This window comes from Poecilia mexicana, unplaced genomic scaffold (genome assembly GCF_051168715.1).
Source record: "Poecilia mexicana isolate PSO_F unplaced genomic scaffold, ASM5116871v1 scaffold_12, whole genome shotgun sequence".
In the NCBI taxonomy this organism is placed as follows: domain Eukaryota; kingdom Metazoa; phylum Chordata; class Actinopteri; order Cyprinodontiformes; family Poeciliidae; genus Poecilia; species Poecilia mexicana.
The window spans coordinates 25,334,250-25,353,925 of NW_028263381.1; the positions used below are offsets into that span (position 1 = coordinate 25,334,250).

General features: G+C 40.7%; 3 protein-coding genes across 9 annotated transcripts in view; 1 reads left to right on the forward strand and 2 right to left on the reverse strand.

Moving 5' to 3' along the window:
• The window catches only part of LOC106911046 (uncharacterized), a 307,017-nt gene that overhangs the window by 28,735 nt on the left and 258,606 nt on the right, over window positions 1–19,676 (reverse strand). For 2 of the 4 annotated variants that reach the window (XM_088011170.1, XM_088011169.1), the window contains exon 5: window positions 1,017–1,136. The exons of the other annotated variants lie outside the window; for them this stretch is intronic. In XM_088011170.1, the coding sequence (XP_087867296.1) occupies window positions 1,017–1,136 (120 nt within the window). The remainder of the gene's footprint in view (window positions 1–1,016; window positions 1,137–19,676) is intronic. 4 annotated transcript variants of the gene reach the window in all.
• LOC148156271 (NLR family CARD domain-containing protein 3-like) overlaps window positions 8,445–19,676 on the forward strand; it is a 121,396-nt gene continuing 110,164 nt past the window's right edge. For 3 of the 4 annotated variants that reach the window (XM_088011175.1, XM_088011172.1, XM_088011174.1), the window contains exons 1-3: window positions 8,445–8,519; window positions 9,374–9,505; window positions 9,659–9,802. In XM_088011175.1, the coding sequence (XP_087867301.1) occupies window positions 9,417–9,505; window positions 9,659–9,802 (233 nt within the window). In that variant the 5' untranslated portion in view covers window positions 8,445–8,519; window positions 9,374–9,416. Of the gene's footprint in view, window positions 8,520–9,093; window positions 9,506–9,658; window positions 9,803–19,676 lie in introns of those variants that run through there. The other variant, XM_088011173.1, reaches the window with a different exon arrangement.
• LOC148156272 (uncharacterized) lies at window positions 14,897–16,987 on the reverse strand. The gene has a single exon (XM_088011187.1). It carries the CDS (start codon window positions 16,779–16,781, stop codon window positions 15,330–15,332), a length of 1,452 nt encoding a protein of 483 aa, XP_087867313.1. The 5' UTR covers window positions 16,782–16,987; the 3' UTR covers window positions 14,897–15,329.

The window sequence follows — 19,676 nt, forward strand, 5'->3', positions numbered from 1 at the left end:
AAGGCCATTCAAAGTGCTTTACATGAGTTAAAAGGAAGTACAAACAAAATAAGAAACCAAAGGAAAAAAGAAAAAAGAGGAAAGAAAACTAATCTAATGTTCTAAAGTGTGTAAACTAAGTGCTCCTGTTCAGGGTTGCTAAGTATCTAATTCCATTTCTAAATAGTGAAACTCTACAGTTTCTGATAAAATAAGCTAAAGATCTAAATCATTTTCTGAGTTAAAATATAAACTAAGCAGTGACTGTTCCTGTTAAGTAAACTGACCTGTTTCATTCTTTGAAGTTCTATCATTAATTTTTAGGTTACCAATGATCCCATTGGACTTTATTTATCGATACTGATGTTAACATGAAGACTGAGGGATTATATTTTAGTATTTTATTATAATATGTTTAATCAGCAGCTATTGAAGCTTATATTAATTAGTTTAGTATAATCTTCTATAATATCATGGCTGCTTGTAGAATTTTCTGTACAGATTAACATTGACTTCCTGGTCAGGTTGACCTATACGTTGACCTTATATAGGCTTGGTCTGAACCTGCAGCAGTAAATCTCAGAAATAATAACTCTTTATTATGAAGCAGGACTGATCAACCAAAACTATTGAAAGTAACTCAAATCATTAGTTATGCCTGCAGGAGCTGCGTTAATATTCCAGAGGAGGTTTTTGTGCAGCTTAATGTTTGGCTTTATTCTATTTAACTGCAGGTATTAAGAATGGAAACCAGATCGACTGAATCTTTGTGTGAATTTTTCTGTCAGCTTTCAGAAGAAATATTTGCATTTTATTAAAGTTTGGTTGATTTTAACTTGCTGGTCTCTCACATCACAAACCTGGAGGAAGATGTGTTGATGTCTTTAACAAGACATGATACCATATGCATTGATGTAATAGAAATAAAATAACCTGATATTCAGCCTAATGTTCCCATGGCAACAGAACCCAACAGAACTTGGTATCGTCTCATGGCCACGACAGATAAACAGTTACAGCAGTTAGAAACAGCTCACCTCTCTGATGGTGGAGATCCAGGAGATTTAAAGTCAATGGGACGATGCTTTGAGAAGTCGCTCTTAAAGGACACACAGCTGGGTTCTGGTTCTGGTTCTGGTCTGAGTCTCTGATGGATCCTGACAGAAACATGATGATTAAAACTGAATCTGTTCAGTCTGGATGAAGCAGCAAAGAGGAGCAGCAGCAGCTTCATCACCACGTCTGTTTTGGCCTGATATAGTGAACGCTGTGTGAAAAGGGCTGTGGACAGTTAGAGATGGTGACCTCACCTCTGACCTTTGCTCTGGCTCTCATCTTTGTGAGCCAGAGCAGTGGGATTCAAGTGAATTTTTGTTCTTGATTCTTAAAGAAATATACCTTCTTATTACCAGAACCCCAAAGCATCAGACTGAGGAGAATAAAATATCCCAACATGATACTTTGAAATGAAATTGGGAATTTATTAGTTTCCAAATCCACCATCAAAGCTGTTCAAGAAGAATATACACTGTGTGCACAATTATTACTCATGTTGTAGTTTTGAGGATTAATTTTATTGTTGAACAACAACTATTGGTCAATCCAAAATGTTAACTTCTCAAACCTGAATATCTAAGAAAGTAAAATGGAAATATTTGGTTTTCTTAGGACAATATCTCTGTGTGCAGATTATTGGACAACTATTAGTGAGCAGAATTTAGATGAAACTGAATTAAAACGGAAAATTTCCCCATCTGACTTGTTTATTGTCATCAACTCAAAATTGATGGCAATAAATTTTGACATTAAAAAAATATATAACAATTAGTGACCAATACAGCCACTCTTCTTTTCAATAACAGTTATAAGCCTTCATTACTGTAGTCTGTCAGTTTCTTGATCTATTAATGATCAACTTTTGTGCCACAGCAGTCGCAGCCTCCCAGTTCAGAGATGTGAACTGTTTCCTTCAGTGTAAATCTCTTCATGGGGTTTAGATCTGGTGAGGAAAGGGGTTCACTTCATTGTTCTTTCATCTTTAAGGCCTTTACTAGCCACATAGTGGAGGACTTTGATGCATGAGATGGAGCATTGTCCTAAAAACTGTGATCTTCTTGAAAGATGCAGCTTTTTCCTTTACCACTGTTTCCAACTACAGCTGGGAGAAAATGTTTTCTAGAAACTGGCAGCAGGTTTTTGAGTTGATTTTGAGTCCATCTTCAACTTGAAAAGGTCCAAGTAGCTAATTTTTAACAACACCTACAACAGCAGCCTCGGTTAGCCAGCCAGGTGGCAGGACTTGTGTGATATTATTTAAGAGCAAAACAAATTATCATTATTTACATGTTTTGCTTAATACTTCTTAACGTGTTGAATATTTTTCTAGAACTACATGATTCTTTAAAAATTTATTTAAGCACAAAAGACTGGAAGCCAGTTCATTTTCACTGCTTTTGTCAGAAACTCGTTAACCATGAATCTGCTGGAGATCTCAGTCCCACCCAAGCTACGAACCCCCCAGGAAAACCCAGTTTTTACAGAACCTGGAAAAGGTACTGGTATCTATATCACCACATAACGGCTGCTGGATCCACACAAAAAGTACTGTCACCTAGCAACCTGTCAGCCAATAGGATGCAGATGTTATACTGGATGTGTTTGTTTCCTTCTAGTGTCTGTGTGGTTATGTATCTGTCTAGATAGAGAGATTTCTGTCTATTCTAACAATTTAGGAACAATTTATATAGATAGATATTCAAAAAACCATAAAACTGATAAAAATCAACAGCCATTCTTTTGAAAGAATGATGTGACTCTTTAAAGAGTAACTCGGCTCTGAAAGCTAAACCTCGGCCATTGCACATTTTCTGTTCCAAGCAGGAGCAGAAAATGATTCACAGAAATGCAGAGAGGTTTGAAAACACAGATTTGAGCCGACCAGAGACAAGTTCTGAGCATAATGAGAAAGAACACTGAATATTTAAAAGAAAGCAGGAAGCATTACAAGTGTTGAAAGGAAAGACATGACTTCCTGCTGTCAAACTGAAAATTATGGCTAAAAAATTCCCCCTTAGACTGGAACAGAATGTACCTGAGACATAACTTTGACATTCAAACCGGAGGAACTGGTTGCTTTTATAGCTTTTATTTCCTTGTTTTCTTCTTTCCTCTTCAGCTGTGATGTCTGGTGAACAGCCAGTAGGTGGCGCTAGAGGCAGCAGGAGGCAGCCTGGAGAAAAGGCTGTTCCTCCCTGATCTGTTTCCAGCAGTCAGAGTGTAGAAGTTGAGAGCTGGAGAAGTTTCCTCCTGTTGCTGCAGCAGCAGAGATGTTCTGCTTCATGGACTGAATCAGGTTGGAAAGAGGAGAGATCTTTACTGAGCTGCTGCTGATCAATGAAACATTTCAACTCTTTCTGGAAACTAATGACAGAAAAACTATGGATGATTTTACCATCCAGACCTTTAGAACCAGTTCAGGTCAATAATTCAGTTGTTTCTGTGGAAGATGAACAGATTTGATGTGAAATGATGAAATTCTTCATTTCTATCTGATGTTCCAGCAGATCTGTAGAAAACAGAGCTGCAGCTCTCAGATATTTCAGTCATCATGTTTTCTACCAATGAATCCACTGATTAAAGCAGGAATCTCATCTCCATGTTCTCCTCCAGAGGTTCCCAAGGTTTGTTCCTGGAAGCTGCTGCTGGTTCCTCCAATCCAGGCTCCGCCCCCTTTAGAGGAAACCTGTCCATATATGGAGCTAAGAGTCACCTTGATGCTGCAAAGCTTTGTTCAGGATGAGATGTCAGGATGTTGGTGTCAGTCTGTTCCAGGCTTTAGTTGTTCTCCTCATGAGGAGCTGAAGTCTCTGACAGGAACGTGGAGCTGAACAGGAGAAGAACTTGAAGCTTCTTCTTCTTCTGTCTGATTGCAGCAGCAGGACAATCCAGAGTTTATGTTTATGTCGGCATCAAGCAGGAAAATCTTCTTTCCTGTCAAACTATTCCAACATTTTGTCTTTGTGGGTTTGTAAAATCTTGACCATGGACTCAACTGTTCTAATCGACACTATGAATGTCTGATTTTCTGAATGTTTATCCATCAACCCATTACTTCTTCTATCACATTAAGTCCAATAATAGGTTAATCAGCAACATTTTGATCATTTGAGACTAAAATGGGAACAGTAAATATTTTTGTGGGCTGAGTGTCCCATATATGACATTTCTCTACGTTTGCTGTCATGGCTACCAGTGGTTCAGACAGGATTTCTGAGAATGGTCTCAGTGTTTTTTGAGGGAGGCATTTCTTTCTCCAGTCATTTTTTTAAATTACCTGAGCTCTTGTGTCCCATAAAGCTTCCACTGCTACATTATCAAGATGTCACTGGACAATATATGTTAGAATTATGTTTGTTATCATTCTTATATTTGTAATTTTATGTTACTAGTTGTTTTTCTATTTAGAGGTTTAGTGTTCAGTTTTGTTGAAACTGTGGAGACACAATTAGATCTTCATTAACCTCAAGCATGTTTTAACACAGGGGTGTCAAACTCCAGTCCTCAAGGGCCGCTGTCCTGAAGTTGTTAGATGTGCCACAGGTACAAAACACTGGAATGAAATGGCTTAATTACCTCCTCCTGGTGTAGATATGTTCTCCAGATCCTTGCTAATGACCTAATTATTCTATTCAGGTGTGGTGCAGCAGAGGCACATCTAAAAGTTGCAGGACACCGGCCCTCGAGGACTGGAGTTTGACACCTGTGTTTTAACAGATGGTGACTTAGATCTTCCTTGGATTCTCCTGAGCTGTAAACCTGTCTGTGTGTTAATTAAGTTTCTGTGTCCCCCTGCTGTGTTTCTTATCTTCATTCTACTGTGAAGATAAGGTGTGGGTTTCACCCCCCTCCATTCCCTTTCACACCCTTCTTGCTAATAAAAATAATAAAATAAACAACTGAAGGTTTTCAGAACACATGGTGAGCGGCTTGGAGAAGCAGTTCACTGTGTCTTCTCCTTCTGCAGAAGTTTGGTTGAAAACTCATATACGTTGTCTGTGGTTCTTTTTTATGTAGGTTTGAGAAAATACCTATCAATATATATTCTTCCAATGAGATTGATGAGCTTGTTTCGATACAGTGAGGGAATATAACTGTCAGACTGTGGGAAATTCATTGTCTTTTGGGACTCACCTGGTGGCTCACATGAACATTAAGGGTTGACCTGTAGAGATAAAAAGTCAAAGTGGGACCTGGGGGTAACTGGGTTACTGCTGGTTCCTCCTCAGCAACACCTTCCTGTTTCCCTGTAAATGAGAAAGATGGCTTCTTGTCCAGAGGTGAAGCCGTGCTAACAGACATCATCCAGCCCAGTTTCTCTGCTTGCTTGGCCTCCTTTAGTCCTCACTGATCTGAGCTTTGATGTTGATTTTCCAGATTCTGTCTTTGTCTCCATCATTCCTGCTCTGAGGCCTTCAATTAACTTTTCAGTCTCTGAATTTGACCCTCTACTTTGTTCTTGTTTCCTCTTGATACATTTTTCACCTCTTTTAACAGACTTGTTTTCAGTGACCACAGGAACTTAAATCTGATCAATTGGGCTGAACTGCTCTGCATCATCTTCTTCCCTAGACATGCAGAGCAGTTTCTCTCTCAGCTCTTTTATTTTGAACAGGAGGGATTGAGCGGACTCTCTTGGGTCTTCAGAGATGTTCATGATCCTGTGCAGCAGGTCTGATACTGAGCCAACTTTGTAGTTTTGTCTTAATATAATTTTAAGAGTTGGAAGTGTGAGATCTTGCTTCACTTCCAGCAGATCTCAGAGATGAAGGTTCGAGGCTGACATCTTAGATAATGGTTTCAGTTATTCATCCACAGAATATCTCTTCTTATTGTCTGACTCCATCTGGTTACTGACACTGGTGACAGGAAGCTTGTCTGTCTGTCCTGTTTCTCTAATCTGGTCTTATAATTTAAAGTCTTTCTTAAAGTGGCTTCAGGTATGCTGAGGGCTCCAGGTGAATTTGCTTTTCTGTCACTGATGACTATCATGCTGCTCACCTTTACACCCAAAGCTCCGATCTTCTCCTCCAGGTGGCGTCGTTCTTCTGCCTGAACCCACTGAAATCTCTTCAGTTCTTGCTTTAGTTTTTCCAACAAAGCAATTTCTGACTTTTGAGTCTCAGGTTCCACCATTTGTGTGTTTTCATTGACTGGATAACTGACTAGAGTTATTTAAAAAACTGCTTGAAAACTTGGAGCTTTTCTCCATCCTGGATTTCTCCAGTTGTGTTTCCCACCATCTTCATAATGGAACATGGGTCCATTAAATCCTTCACTGCTGGTGTAACCCAGCTGTATTTTGTCTGTTTATTCTGTGTTATTTGCTTTGTCTATTGTGTGTTATTTGCTTTTCTGTATAGCTTTTACTTTATGGGTAGTGCCCCTTTAAGATCAGTGTACGGCATTACTTTACGGCAGCGTTCCGACTGCAGTTACTAGGGAAACTCCCGGTCTTCGGGGTTTCAGAGCTGCTGCAGAGTAGAGACGTGCTGGTCTCTGCCTGACTTCTGCATGTCGCCTGACTTCTTTTTGCCTGATATGAAATGTTTTCCTGCTAGTGCATATTGTGGCCAATATTGGTGAGAGGGATATTGGGAAGGTGCTCCTGTGCCTGCAGAGGAAGAGAAAGAGGCTGCTGAAGTTTTCCGTGTTGGACGCCGCTGCCATCGTCATTCTGGGTTGCCATCTCAGTCAGGACAATCTCTTTCACCTATATATTTTTTTTCTCGTACAGATCAGACACACACACACACACACACACAAATAGAGCTCTATATGGACAATTATTTTCTTTGCTGGCCAGCTTCTTTTAATTTTATTTTTGTTTACTAAAGATCCTGAAAGGATTCTTTGCGATCTAAAGTTTTATTCTATTTTATTTTCACATCGAGAAAACTTGCTACTAAGACAAATATAATTTGTCCCACACAGTTCATAAGTGTGCTTAAGTGAAATGAGCACAATGAATACATTTCATTCATGTTTAGAGTGAATGTATTTTCTTTTCTTTGTTGGTTTTCCAGAAAAACTTTATTACCGAGTTGAGACGAAGTTGGATGTGTTTCAGTCTAGTAATTTGTAATAAACATAACTGGTCAACTGCTACCTGAACCTGACTAAAAATTCTATTCATTGGTTACACTGGTTCACTGAACTGTATATAGTGGCTCATTTTGTTGAGCTGATTTGGTTCCTGCTCCATGTCAACTTTCTTCTCACATCTAGGTTTGGTTTTCAGGTAGTTTGTCTCAGAATGATTATTTTATCTCATAGTTCTCATTTTAATCTCACCAATATTGATGACAGACATTTATTTTGTATTTTTATCTTTATAATTTCTTTCTTAGTGTGGTCTTGATATTCCATTGCAGCCAATAAAATGGGACATAAAAATTGAATTTTCAACATTTTTAATCTAAAAATTAAAGTCTTCACAAATGTGGAATACAAGATGTTAGTCCAAATTCCTGATGTTTCCAACTGATTCTAGTTTTTAAAGTTCAGAACCTGAACATCCCTGAATGGGAGGAGTGAAGATTTCCCAGCATTCAGTCTGAAGAAGCTCAGCTCTTCTCAGCTCTGAGACATTTTCTGAATAAATCCCAGTCAGTGAATCTGCAGACCTGATCAGATCCAAACATCCATTTTCCAGGAGTCTCTGGTTTCATCTGTGTCGTTGTTCCAGCTGCTGAGGTCAGAATCCAGCTGTAAAACCTGGAGGCTGAATGTTCAGGTTCTCTCCTCCAAACATCCCCCCTCCCTCCCTCCAGCTGTGGAGAACAGCTGGAAAACAGCTGCATGTGTAAATAATGAGTCTGGAACAAGCTGCTACCTTCTGCTGCTGATCTGACTTTAGATTCAGGTTGATGATTGAAATGAAATCAGGGTTTGAACCTGGATCAGCAGAACCTGCTCAGCTGATCCTGGTTTAACCAGAGACTGTCCTCACTCTGCTCACCTCACTGACATGATGATCAATGATTATATAGGAGCTATATTAATAATTTACTTTAGGACAATGTGTAGTTTCAGCAGCAGCATTGTTGAAGTTAAAGACTACAGTTTAGTTTGTTTAATTTTCATGTTTATTTTCCGTTTATAGTCTGGCCAGTTACAGGAATCAACCAGCTGTTTTTTCTCTGGGCTCATTTCTCCTCTTGACTCCATCATGAAATATTTTTATCAGAACTTCTCTCCTTCCTCATGAAGACTTTATCAACTTGCCTCTGATTTCACTTTTACCTCCTGGTTCTGCTGCTCTGAAAGAAGAAACTACAAACCAGGTGAGCTGTCATATAATCAGTTATGCAACATTTATCACACCTTGACTTTGAACTCTTGTTGTTCAGGTGATGTGAAAGTCCAGTTCTGTTGTGTCTCAGTACAGGTGTGGCATTAGTCTGGTGCTGTCGTGGTTCTGTTGGGTCTCAGTCTGTTGTTCAGATATTCTTCTTCATCTCTTTGGATCATTTGAACAAACTGTAAGTTTGCTTTGCTTTCTACTTGAAGTTTGTCTACAAGAACTTTCCTGCTTGTTTCTGTTCTTTGATTTTAGGAGAAAATGTTCACTTCCAAATTCAACTCAAAGTTTCGTCTCCCTGCTGTTGGAAAGCTAATCTGATTATTAAGTTATTGATATAGTGGAAGAAAAAAACATGATGAACAGATAATGTTCCTTTATTTTCTTCTCTGATCAAACTGCTTCATGATTTTAGGAATAAAACTCCAGTCTCAACCATTAACATCAAACAAAACAGTTTCTTGCTCCTTTATATCAAAAAGAAATATTATTCTTAAAATGTCTTTGATTCAGTCAGATTATTAAACAGTAAACATTTTATGTAGCAGGTCATCCACTTGTAGAGATTAATAATTAACTGAAATCCTTCCTGTTGTTCAGGTTGATTCAGTGAATGTAAATGTTGCTCCATGTCTCCATCTAGTGGACTGATAGTAGAAGTGCAGGTTGAATCAGTGACTGTAAATGTTGCTCCATGTCTCCATCTAGTGGACTGATAGTAGAAGTGCAGGTTGAATCAGTGACTGTAAATGTTGCTCCATGTCTCCATCTAGTGGACTGATAGTAGAAGTGCAGGTTGAATCAGTGAATGTAAATGTTGCTCCATGTCTCCATCTAGTGGACTGATAGTAGAAGTGCAGCAGCTGATGCAGCTTCCTCTGCCTCTCTGCTGTCTGACTGCATTCACCTGACACTGATATGAAGCAGAGAAGAAGAGCCAATCAGAGGAGGAGCAGCTGATCTTTTTCCAGCACTAATGATGTAAAGGATGATCAGAGTTGATGTGCAGATGAATGATGTGTGTTTCCTCTGCAGGTGAAGCTAGAAAGTGTGTGTGAGCTGATGTGAATTCAGCAGCATGGATCAGTGTGAGGACAGAGAGGAGGGAGTCCCTCCCTCTAAAACCACTCTGTGTGGGGAAGATGAGAGCCAGAGCAAAGGTCAGAGGTGAGGTCACCATCTCTAACTGTCCACAGCCCTTTTCACACAGCGTTCACTATATCAGGCCAAAACAGACGTGGTGATGAAGCTGCTGCTGCTCCTCTTTGCTGCTTCATCCAGACTGAACAGATTCAGTTTTAATCATCATGTTTCTGTCAGGATCCATCAGAGACTCAGACCAGAACCAGAACCAGGACCAGGACCAGAACCAGAACCAGAACCCAGCTGTGTGTCCTTTAAGAGCGACAGGTCAAAGCATCGTCCCATTGACTTTAAATCTCCTGGATCTCCACCATCAGAGAGGTGAGCTGTTTCTAACTGCTGTAACTGTTTATATCTGTCATTGTGGCCATGAGACGATACCAAGTTCTGTTGGGTTCTGTTGTCATGGAAACACTACATTGAATTTCAGGCTATTTTCAATTCATATGCATCACATCAATTACAATTATGTATGAATGTATTAATGATAGACGATGAAGATCAACTGGATCTTTGGTCCCTAAAACATTTAATGAAACATCTTCAGTGAATAAAGCAGGTCAGTTTAGATCCACAGTTTCTACACAAAGCTTCTCCATATCAGTGAAGTCTTTAAATCTGAACTTTCACTGAGATCCTTTTATCATTCATGCAGTGATACTGCCCCCTACTGGCTAGTTATTGAAACCATAAAAAAGCAGTTATTGCTTATGAATAGTATTAAACAATTTTTTTTATTTCTTATTTTTTACCAGAATCAACTAACATTTCTGCTATAAATTGCTAAAAGTTAATAAAGAACAAAGAATTTATTTCATCCAGTATTAATTTTAACACACAAACAGCGATTTTCATTTCTAGGCTGATATTTGGATCAACCTAGAAATGAGTTTAGTTTCCAGACAGAACAATGCTGAAAGAATGCAGTCAAAATGCTGACTTTTGTTGGGGGTGGGGGGGGGGGTGGAACTGCGGACGGGGGTGGGGTGGGGGGGGCGATTACTGCCGACGACATATTCGCATTTGTAGATAGATTTTTACCCAGAATGCAAATGGAAAAAAACCGTGAGCGAAACGGTGACTGGTACTGACTAGTATATATTCCATTGAGGGAAACTAAGTTTCATATCTCCTCAAGAGCCCCCCTGGTGGTTGAAGAAAAATCCACATATATATGAAAAAAAAACACTGAATGCCAGACCAAATGAGGAGGCGGGCCGGATCCGGCCCACGGGCCGTAGCCTGGGGACCCCTGCTCTAAACGTTACATCACTGACAGGCGGCGGTGTATATGTTTCCTAACTGTGGCTAAAGCTGCTGCTAGCTGGTTTACTCATGATCGGAGGCTGGTTCCTTTGAATACAGCTGGAGAATGGTAAATTGACAATGACTAATAACGGTTATCTAACACATAAACACTGTTTTATAAAACACAGAAAGTGAACCTCTAAACGTTACAGCACTGACAGAGAGTATATTTTTTCCTAAATGTGGCTAAAGCTGCTGCTAGGTGGTTTACTCTCCGATCGGAGGCTGTTTATTTTATACACAGTTAGAGAATGGTGAATTTACAATGATTAATAACAGCTATCTAACACTTAAATGCTGTTATTATTAAACTTACCTTTTATTATATCCTTAAGATTATGAGAATGCGGGAATTTTTCAGCTTGGTTCCCAAGGCAAAATCACACCGGAAGTAAAGATACACAGGTTTGAGTTATGGCGGCCATTGTCTGACGTCACTGTGAAAAGGGTCTATAGAAGAAGTAGAAGAAGAAGAAGAAGAAGAAGAAGAAGAAGAAAAAGAAGATTTTTTTTTTTGATTTTTACCAAAACATTTATTTACAATAATTTAATAATACACTTTTACATAATCAGGTCAATGAAAACTAAATAAAAACAATAAATATTCACATCAGCAGTTTGTTAAAATTTAATTCTCCCTGATTTGAAACGGTGCACAATACATTATTAAAACCCCACAACTGTAAAAAACTATTTAAATCCCCGGTGGCTCTGTGGAAGCAAAATTCCAGTCTTAATCTAGCTTTGATGTTACACTTCCACAGAGCCACGGCATCAAATTGAGGTCCAGCCTGCATTTTGTCTCGTCGAGTTATGTAGATTGCCATTTTGGCCTCTGCGATTAAATAGTTTAAAATGCGGGATTTAAAACTGGTGGCTCGACTGTAATGCACACCGTAGATAAAAACAGAATTGGTAAAAACCACGCCAAAAAGGCTAAAAACTCTCATCAAAAAATTTAAAAAACTGGTCAACCGTACACAATCTATAAAAACATGAAAAACACTCTCAGACAAACTGCAAAAAGGACACTCATTTAAAACCCCAGGACTGATGACCGATAAAAACGAGTTTGTAGCAATTGCTCCGTGAAGAATCCTCCACTGGAGGTCACCGGTCCGTTTCTTGATTGGAGGCTTGTACAAAGTCCTCCACTGCGGTTTTTGACACTGCTGGGCCTATTGTGGAGAGTTCTCCTGTTAAAAATCTTTGTACATTGTTTGTATAGTACTTTTGGACCAGTCTTGCATAAATCTATCCCTTGAACGACGCTCTGCAGCAGGGGACCACCATCTTCCCCAAATAATGGATCCAGGACTACCTCCGGAAAGGGGTCATTCGGGTCAGGCAGACATTTTTCTGTCGCGTATAGCTGCAGGAGCCGCCTCTCCTCAGCTGACAGCCTCTCTTTCACCCGGTCCAGGAAGCGCCGTACCAGTCTGGCGGACCGGACTCCAAGCAGCGAGCCAACCTCCTGGTCATCAGAGAAGTCCGGTCCCGCCACCCGCACCAGCCGCCACAGGGTCACCGTCCCGGACCTGGATAGTGCCACGGACAATCCTGGCACGCTGCCGCCGTGGACGTCCAGCCTTGCTCCACACACTAGTGGTTCTTCTAAAAGCCAATGCAGAGAATTATGCGTTTCTGCCCTTTGCAATTTAAAAAGAGCACAGGATTTAAAAACACCCTGATAAAACTGAGGCAACCCCTTTAACTTTAAAAGACTAAAATCAGTTAAAAACAGAGCAGCATCCAACCCCAGAAAATTTACACGTCTGAGGATACAGCTGGCCACATCCCTCCACACAGGAGATCCTGTCAGGTATTTCTGTAAAAACTGTAAACGAAAAGTTGCTGTTCTACTGGCCAGGTGGACAAGGCCCTGGCCCCCCTCCTCTCTGGATAAAAACAACACAGACTGTGGCACCCAGTGTAGACCGTTCCAAAAGAAATTTACCATCTCTGACTGTATTTTGACTAACAAGCCAGGTGGTGGGTCCAGAACAGAGAGTTTGTGCCACAGCTGCGATGCCACCAGGTTGTTTAAAACCAGCACTCTGCCCCTGTAGGACATCTGAGGGTGGAGCCACTTCCACTTTAACAACTTGTCTTTTATTTTCTGCTCGACATTTTCCCAGTTTTTATTTACAATATCTTTACTGCCTAAAAACACACCAAGATACTTAAAACCGTCTTTTTTCCACACAAGACCTTGAGGGAGAACTGGGAGCCCAGCAGACCACTTGCCGACGGCCAGGGCTTCGCTCTTTCCCCAGTTCACCCTCGCAGCAGACAAAACAGAGAACTTTTCTGTGATCTTGGTTAAAACACTGACATCTTGCTGATCTTTTATAAAAACAACAACATCATCAGCATAGGCAGATAAAACAATATTGTTACTAAAACCAGGTAAAACCAAACCATGAACACTCGAGCGTATTTTCTGGAGGAGGGGCTCCAGGGAGAGTGCGTAGAGCATCCCCGAGAGCGCGCAGCCCTGTCGGACGCCTCTACACACCCTAAAAGGAGCACACAGGCTACCGTTGATCTTCAGCACACTCTCAATGTCACTGTACAGAACCTGGATCTTGGCAATGAGACCCTCGCTGAACCCAAACCCCCTCATGGTTTTCCAGAGGAAGCTGTGTTCAACGCGGTCAAATGCCTTTTCTTGATCTAATGAAATCAAGCCAGTTTGTAAACCCAATGAACCGGAGACCTCCAAAACATCCCGAATCAGGTAGATGTTATCTACCATGGACCTGCTGGGGACGCAATAGGTCTGATCCCGGTGGATGACCTGCTCCATAGCCTTCCCTAGCCTTGTGGCCAGGGCCTTGGAGAGGATCTTGTAGTCCGTGCAGAGGAGGGACACGGGGCGCCAGTTCTTAATGTCCTGCAAGTTGCCCTTTTTTGGCAGCAGGGTTATGACCGCCCTGCGGCAGGACAAGGGGAGCGAACCAGTGGACAAACTCTCGTTGTACACCTCGAGCAGGTCTTTTGCCAGAAGATCCCAGTAGGCCTTGTAGAACTCCACCGTGAGCCCGTCAACGCCCGGGGACTTCTGGCCCTGCATTCCGAGGAGGGCCGTGTGGAGTTCTTGGAGCCCCAGGGGGCGCTCCAGCTCGGAGTTGGTCTCCTCGGAGACCTGGGGTAGTTCATCACAGAACTCCCTAAACAGTTCCTCGTTCTCTCTGTATTCGCTTTGAAATAAAGAACGATAAAACTCCACAGCCCTCCTCCTGACCTCACCTGGTTCACTCAGTTGGCGCCCTGTGTCCAACAGCAAAGAGTGGATCAGCTTCCTCTGCCCGTGCTTCCTCTCCAAGCTGAAGAAAAAGCTAGCGGGAGCATCCATCTCTGTGATGTTCTGGACCCGGGACCTGACCAATGCGCCTTGGACTTTATTCTCCAGCAGGTTTGCTAAAGTTAGCCTTTTAGATTTGAGAGCTTCAATATGCTCTCGATTTCCTGTGGATTCACTAAGTCGTTCTAATTCCACAATGTTTATCTCCAGATCTCTGATAGATCTGGTAATGTCACGGGTGACGTTGAGAGTGTGCTGTTGACTCAGCAGTTTTATCTGTACTTTTCCATAGTCCCACCACTGTTTAAGACTAGTAAAATCAGACTTTCTTTTTCTAAAACCAGTCCAAAAATAAACTAAAACCTCCTTAAAACCCCGATCATAAGTTAAGGCTGAGTTAAAATGCCAGTAAGCGCTTCTAGGTAAAATGTTTTTGATAAAAACACTACCTAAAAGCAACGAGTGATCTGTAAAAGCCACTGGTAAAATCTGGCATGTTTTAAACACATTAAAATTGTGTTTAAAACAATAAAAACGATCAAGACGGGCTAAAGAGATTGTATTTTCTTTAATGTGGGACCATGTATACTGCCTGGAGCCTGCATGCATCCTTCTCCATACATCCACCAGGCCATGAGACGAGACCAGCCGCCGCAGAGCATGTTGGGCTGCTGGATGCGGCTCTGCATGATTACGATCTAAAAACTCGTTTTCAGTGCAATTAAAATCCCCACCTATAAAAACATAGTCCTCAGACCCACAATCACCCAACCGTTCCTCAATTTCTTCAAAAAAACGCCTTTTCTCTGCATTGGTAGTGGGAGCATAAATGTTAATAAAAACTATACTAAAATTATCAAACTTTGTCTTAACTAAAAGACACCTCCCCTGAATAACATGTTCGATTTCCGTTGAGTTTGGGGTGAACGCTCTGGAAAAGAGGAAGCCCACCCCTGCACTCTGGGAGGTGCCATGACTTAAAATGACCTCCCCCCTCCACTCTCTGACCCAGTCAGTCTCTATTAAATGATCGCTGTGCGTTTCTTGCAGGTAAATTACGTCGATTTTCTTTTGGTTCAGCATTTGATAAATCAAAGCTCGTTTTTCAGCTTCCCTCGCCCCGTTAAGATTCAATGATGCCATTTTAAAAGAATCCATATTGGGTAAGAAGCTAAAACCAAAATACCAAAAGACTATAAAAAGAAATAAAATACTACTGTGCATCATTTAAAATCAAAGTTGTTTTCTAACTTTAGTCATTATTTTCTTTAATCTAAAAACTTCTGTTTCTGCAAAACCTGATACTTCTTTGTTCCTGATGTGATATCTTGCTGAGAAATAAAACAGTTTTAAATCAGGAAAGAAACTTTCAATTTTTATACCTCTGAATCCTTTAGTTTCTTTTAAAAAAGTTCTAAAAGACTCTACAGGGTATCTTGGTGTTTTACAACTTGTTTGACTGACAGATATTTCGCTGCTGTCAGAGAACCAGCTCTCATTGTCGCTGCTGTCCGACACCTCCTTCCTCTCTGCAGCCAGCTTGCAAGCTTGCTTGCTGGCCTGCACAGCAGCCACCACATTCCTCCTTTTGCTTCGCCTCTTTAACGGGGCTGAAGCCTCCAGCTCCATCACCTCCTCTGTCTCTCCTGCCACTCCAGTTCCAAAAACCAACTCTGCACCGTTCTGTTCCTCCACCTGCACCTCTCCTTTCTCTCCCTGATCCCCACACCCTAAATGCTCTTCATCGCCCCTCACCTCCACCTGCTGCTCTCCCTGCACACCATCTCTCTCCCTCACTTCACTTTCACCCTCACCACCATTCACCCCATCACCACCACCATTAATACCATCACCACCGACATTCACCCCATCACCACACAACACTGTGCTCTCATCCTTTCCTACATCTACACTCATTTCCACACTTTTCACTCCTGACACCTCAACAGTACCTTCCGCCTGCTCCTCTGCAGCGGGCTCCCCCGCCGCAGCCGCCGCGGGCTCCCCCGCCGCGGCAGCGGGGTCCTCCGCTGCTCCAGCCTCACCAGGTGGGCTCCCCACCTGCCCAGTAGCAGCGGGCTGCTGCTTTGCACTCGACAGGGCCGGCCCGGCCCTGTCGGGGCACATTTTTACAATGTGCCCCTCCTGACCACAACCAAAACACTTCATGTTAGAGGATGTAGCAAACAAGATGTAATCAAAATCATCTATTCTAACATGAAAACGCAAGTTTAGCTCCTCGTCACGTCGATTTAATATCATAAACAGTTGTCTCCTATGGGAGACAACATGTTTTAACAGTGGCGACTTGCACCCAGACGGCACTTTTCTCATCGGTGACACCACTTTACCGTGTCGAGACAGTTCTTTAATCAAAAACTCGTCACTGATAAACGGAGGTACGTTTGAAAGTGTTACCTTAGTAGCAGGCGATGTTAGCGGCGTCACCTGAAGGAACAAACCGTTCACAGAAACGCCTACCTCTACCAACCGTTGAGCCTGCTCGACCTTCTCCACGAACAATACAACAGCTCCATTCATTCGAGCTGCCGATCTAATGGACCCATGTCCAATCACCTCACCGACAGCCAAACAAACTTCCTCCACGCTGCACGGAGAACCAGCGCCCACCTTGACGCCGTTCTTCCGTGTCAGCGTGGAGAAAGCCCCACCACCAACAACCATGGCGTCGTCAGACGCCGGCCAGCCAGGCACGCCTGACGGCCACACCCGAACCCAAACAAAAACCCCTAAAAACGTGACAAAACTAACACAAAAATACAACTAAACAATTAACATAAACACCCAGTGAAAAAACAGTAAGAAAAAAGCCCAAAATAGAAGTTAATCACTCGCTCTCTCTTTCGCTCTTCTTCCGCTCTCCACTCACCCTCCTCTCACACGAAGAAGAAGAAGAAGAAAAAGGAGAAGAAGAAGAAAAAGAAGAAGAAGAAGAAAAAGAAGAAGAGCTGCCATCGATAGTGTTGCAGCCAAGCCTGGTTTAATGTTACACAATACAGTTTTACCAAGTTGCTCAAAGTCTAAACTGGCATTGTTGTGCATTTAAAGTGTAAAGTTTACCTTCGACCAAACGCCCCCCAAAGGCATCCCAGCGCCCCCCTTTTGTAAAAATGTCCTCTGAACGCCCCCTGGGGGACGGTACCGCCCACGTTGAGAACCGCTAATTTAGAACATCAAATTCATAATCTGTCTGGTTCTGCTGTGTGTCACAGCTCTTTATTTTACAATCAGACATATTCTGTTCCCTTTATAGGTAATGTTAGTTCTTTAATAGGTAAAGCCACCATGGGCATCTGGTACAGGATGAAGGGAGAAAATGTAACGTCCAAACTTTCTTTAATACAGGTGAGTGGTCTACAAGAAATACAGAAAGTAAATCAAATACTCATTGGCAGCCAGCAATCACAACAGCAACACAACCATACTATCATAATCTGAACTCTTTAACTGCCATATGTCCATATATACATGTTTAGGGTACACAACAATTCCTTGGTCAACTTTCTAATCACTATTTCAAAGATACTGAAGGAAGCTCAGTAACCGATGCTCACCTATTTAGGGATTATTGTGCCCAGAATTTGGTGAGTTTAACAAAGAGGCCGTTCCCTCTTTTCCAATTTGATGACATCAAAAGCAGAGTAGAATGAAAGAAATCCTGATGAACATCTAGGTGTGAGGTCGTCCTCCGGCTAGGGCTGAAGATCCTCAGGTTGGTCCTTTGTTATCCAATGAGGTCATCAGCTGGTCACCATACTGGAACAGAGTCTGTCACCTATCTAGAGCTCCTTAATGTATTTTAAAATAAAATAAGTCATTCCTTCCAATTTGAATTTAATGTTTTATTTGCACTGATTTTATTAATTAATACTCTAATTATTCTTTATTGTTTCAAGTCATATATTGTTCTTGTTATCAAATCTTATTTTAATAGTTATTTTATTTTATTATCAGGAAGAAAAAGATTTTGTGGTAGCTTTTAGTTTTATTTATTTCTCTTTAAAACTTTATTCCTAATTATCATTTATTTCCTTATGTTAAGTCTCTTCCAGTAATTTTCCTTTTGTATTATAAATCAGTAAACTTAGCATTTTAAGTTTACTTAAAATCCTTTAGAACTGTATTTTATCAATTCTTTGTTCCTCTTTTTGTATAAGGCCTACATGAGAAATAAATGTTTGCAAATGTGCTGAACCCAAACCTTAACCATATTTTAGAAGCAGTTCCATAATTGTTAATTTGTAAATCTCCAATTTAGAGCAATTTAATTTCAATCATCATATTTTCTATTTTAAAACCTTAAAGAATAATCAGCCTGTTTTACATGAGTAAAGTTGACTGTCACTAAATATCAAAAATGACTTATTTTATTCCAATCATAGTTTTAAATCCTAAAATTTCAACCATTTTAACCTTTGATCCATTTATTCTTTTGAAAACCTATTTATAAAATATTTAATTGAATAATGAATTACCCTTTTTATATTGTTTATCAGTTATCAAGTCATTTTCAGTTTTAGGGAGAAATTCGATACAGCTAAGTTTATTAAATGATGTAAATATTTAGTTTAGACCAGGGGTGTCAAACGTACGGCCCGCGGGCCGGAACCGGCCCGCCGAACGATGTAGTCCGGCCCGGGGGCTAAATGCATTATCATTATTCATGAAAAAACATATACTTCGTTTAAATGAAAATCTGCAGTTCCTATACTGTCCACGAGGGGCGCTGTGTTTTATTCAGAGCACACAACATGATGCAACACTGAAGCGGAACTAACAGCAGATGGCAGCACTGAGCTTCAGGTTCTGTAAACAAGTTCTATTCTATGCTTTACCAGCTTTTTACTTTGGCCCTGGCAACCTCATATTTCTCATGCATGCTAACATAAATACATGTTATATATGCATGTTTTTCTATATGTATGCATTTTATGCATCAACAAATGTACTTAATCAAATGTCTGTTTAAAACAGCTGACCCTTAAGATTTCAAATGTGTGAAGCCAGATAATTTGTTCAAATTGCTTCCCAGATGTGGAAAATTGATTTTAAATCTTTTCTTAATTTTTGTCTGTTGTATTTTGTGATGCAGGACAGTGTTTTTAAGTTCCAAAAACTGTGAATAAATGTTTTGCAACATTGTACAATCACTGAGATCAGTTCTGATGCATAATGCACTTAAATAAATGCTTAACTGAGTAAAAGTATTGTTGAAATTGCAGATACCTTTCTTAAAAACTGAGATTATTCATAATTTTGTAAAAGTGAAATTCGTTTAATATAAAAATCAACAAGTCCACTTTTATTGGTTCTATTTAAACTTGCAATGAGTTTACTTGTGTGGCCCCCTGCAGATCAGATTAAGCTGCATGCGGCCCCTAAACCAAAATGAGTTTGACACCCCTGGTTTAGATCTTCCTGGATGTCTTAGTTAAACAACTTATTTTAAATCATATGAATAGAGATGCAACAATCCAACGATCACCTTCCCTGTTTTAGGAAACCCTGCTTTGTATAAACTATTTGACAGGTAATATTAAGTTTAGTGTATTCAATTTA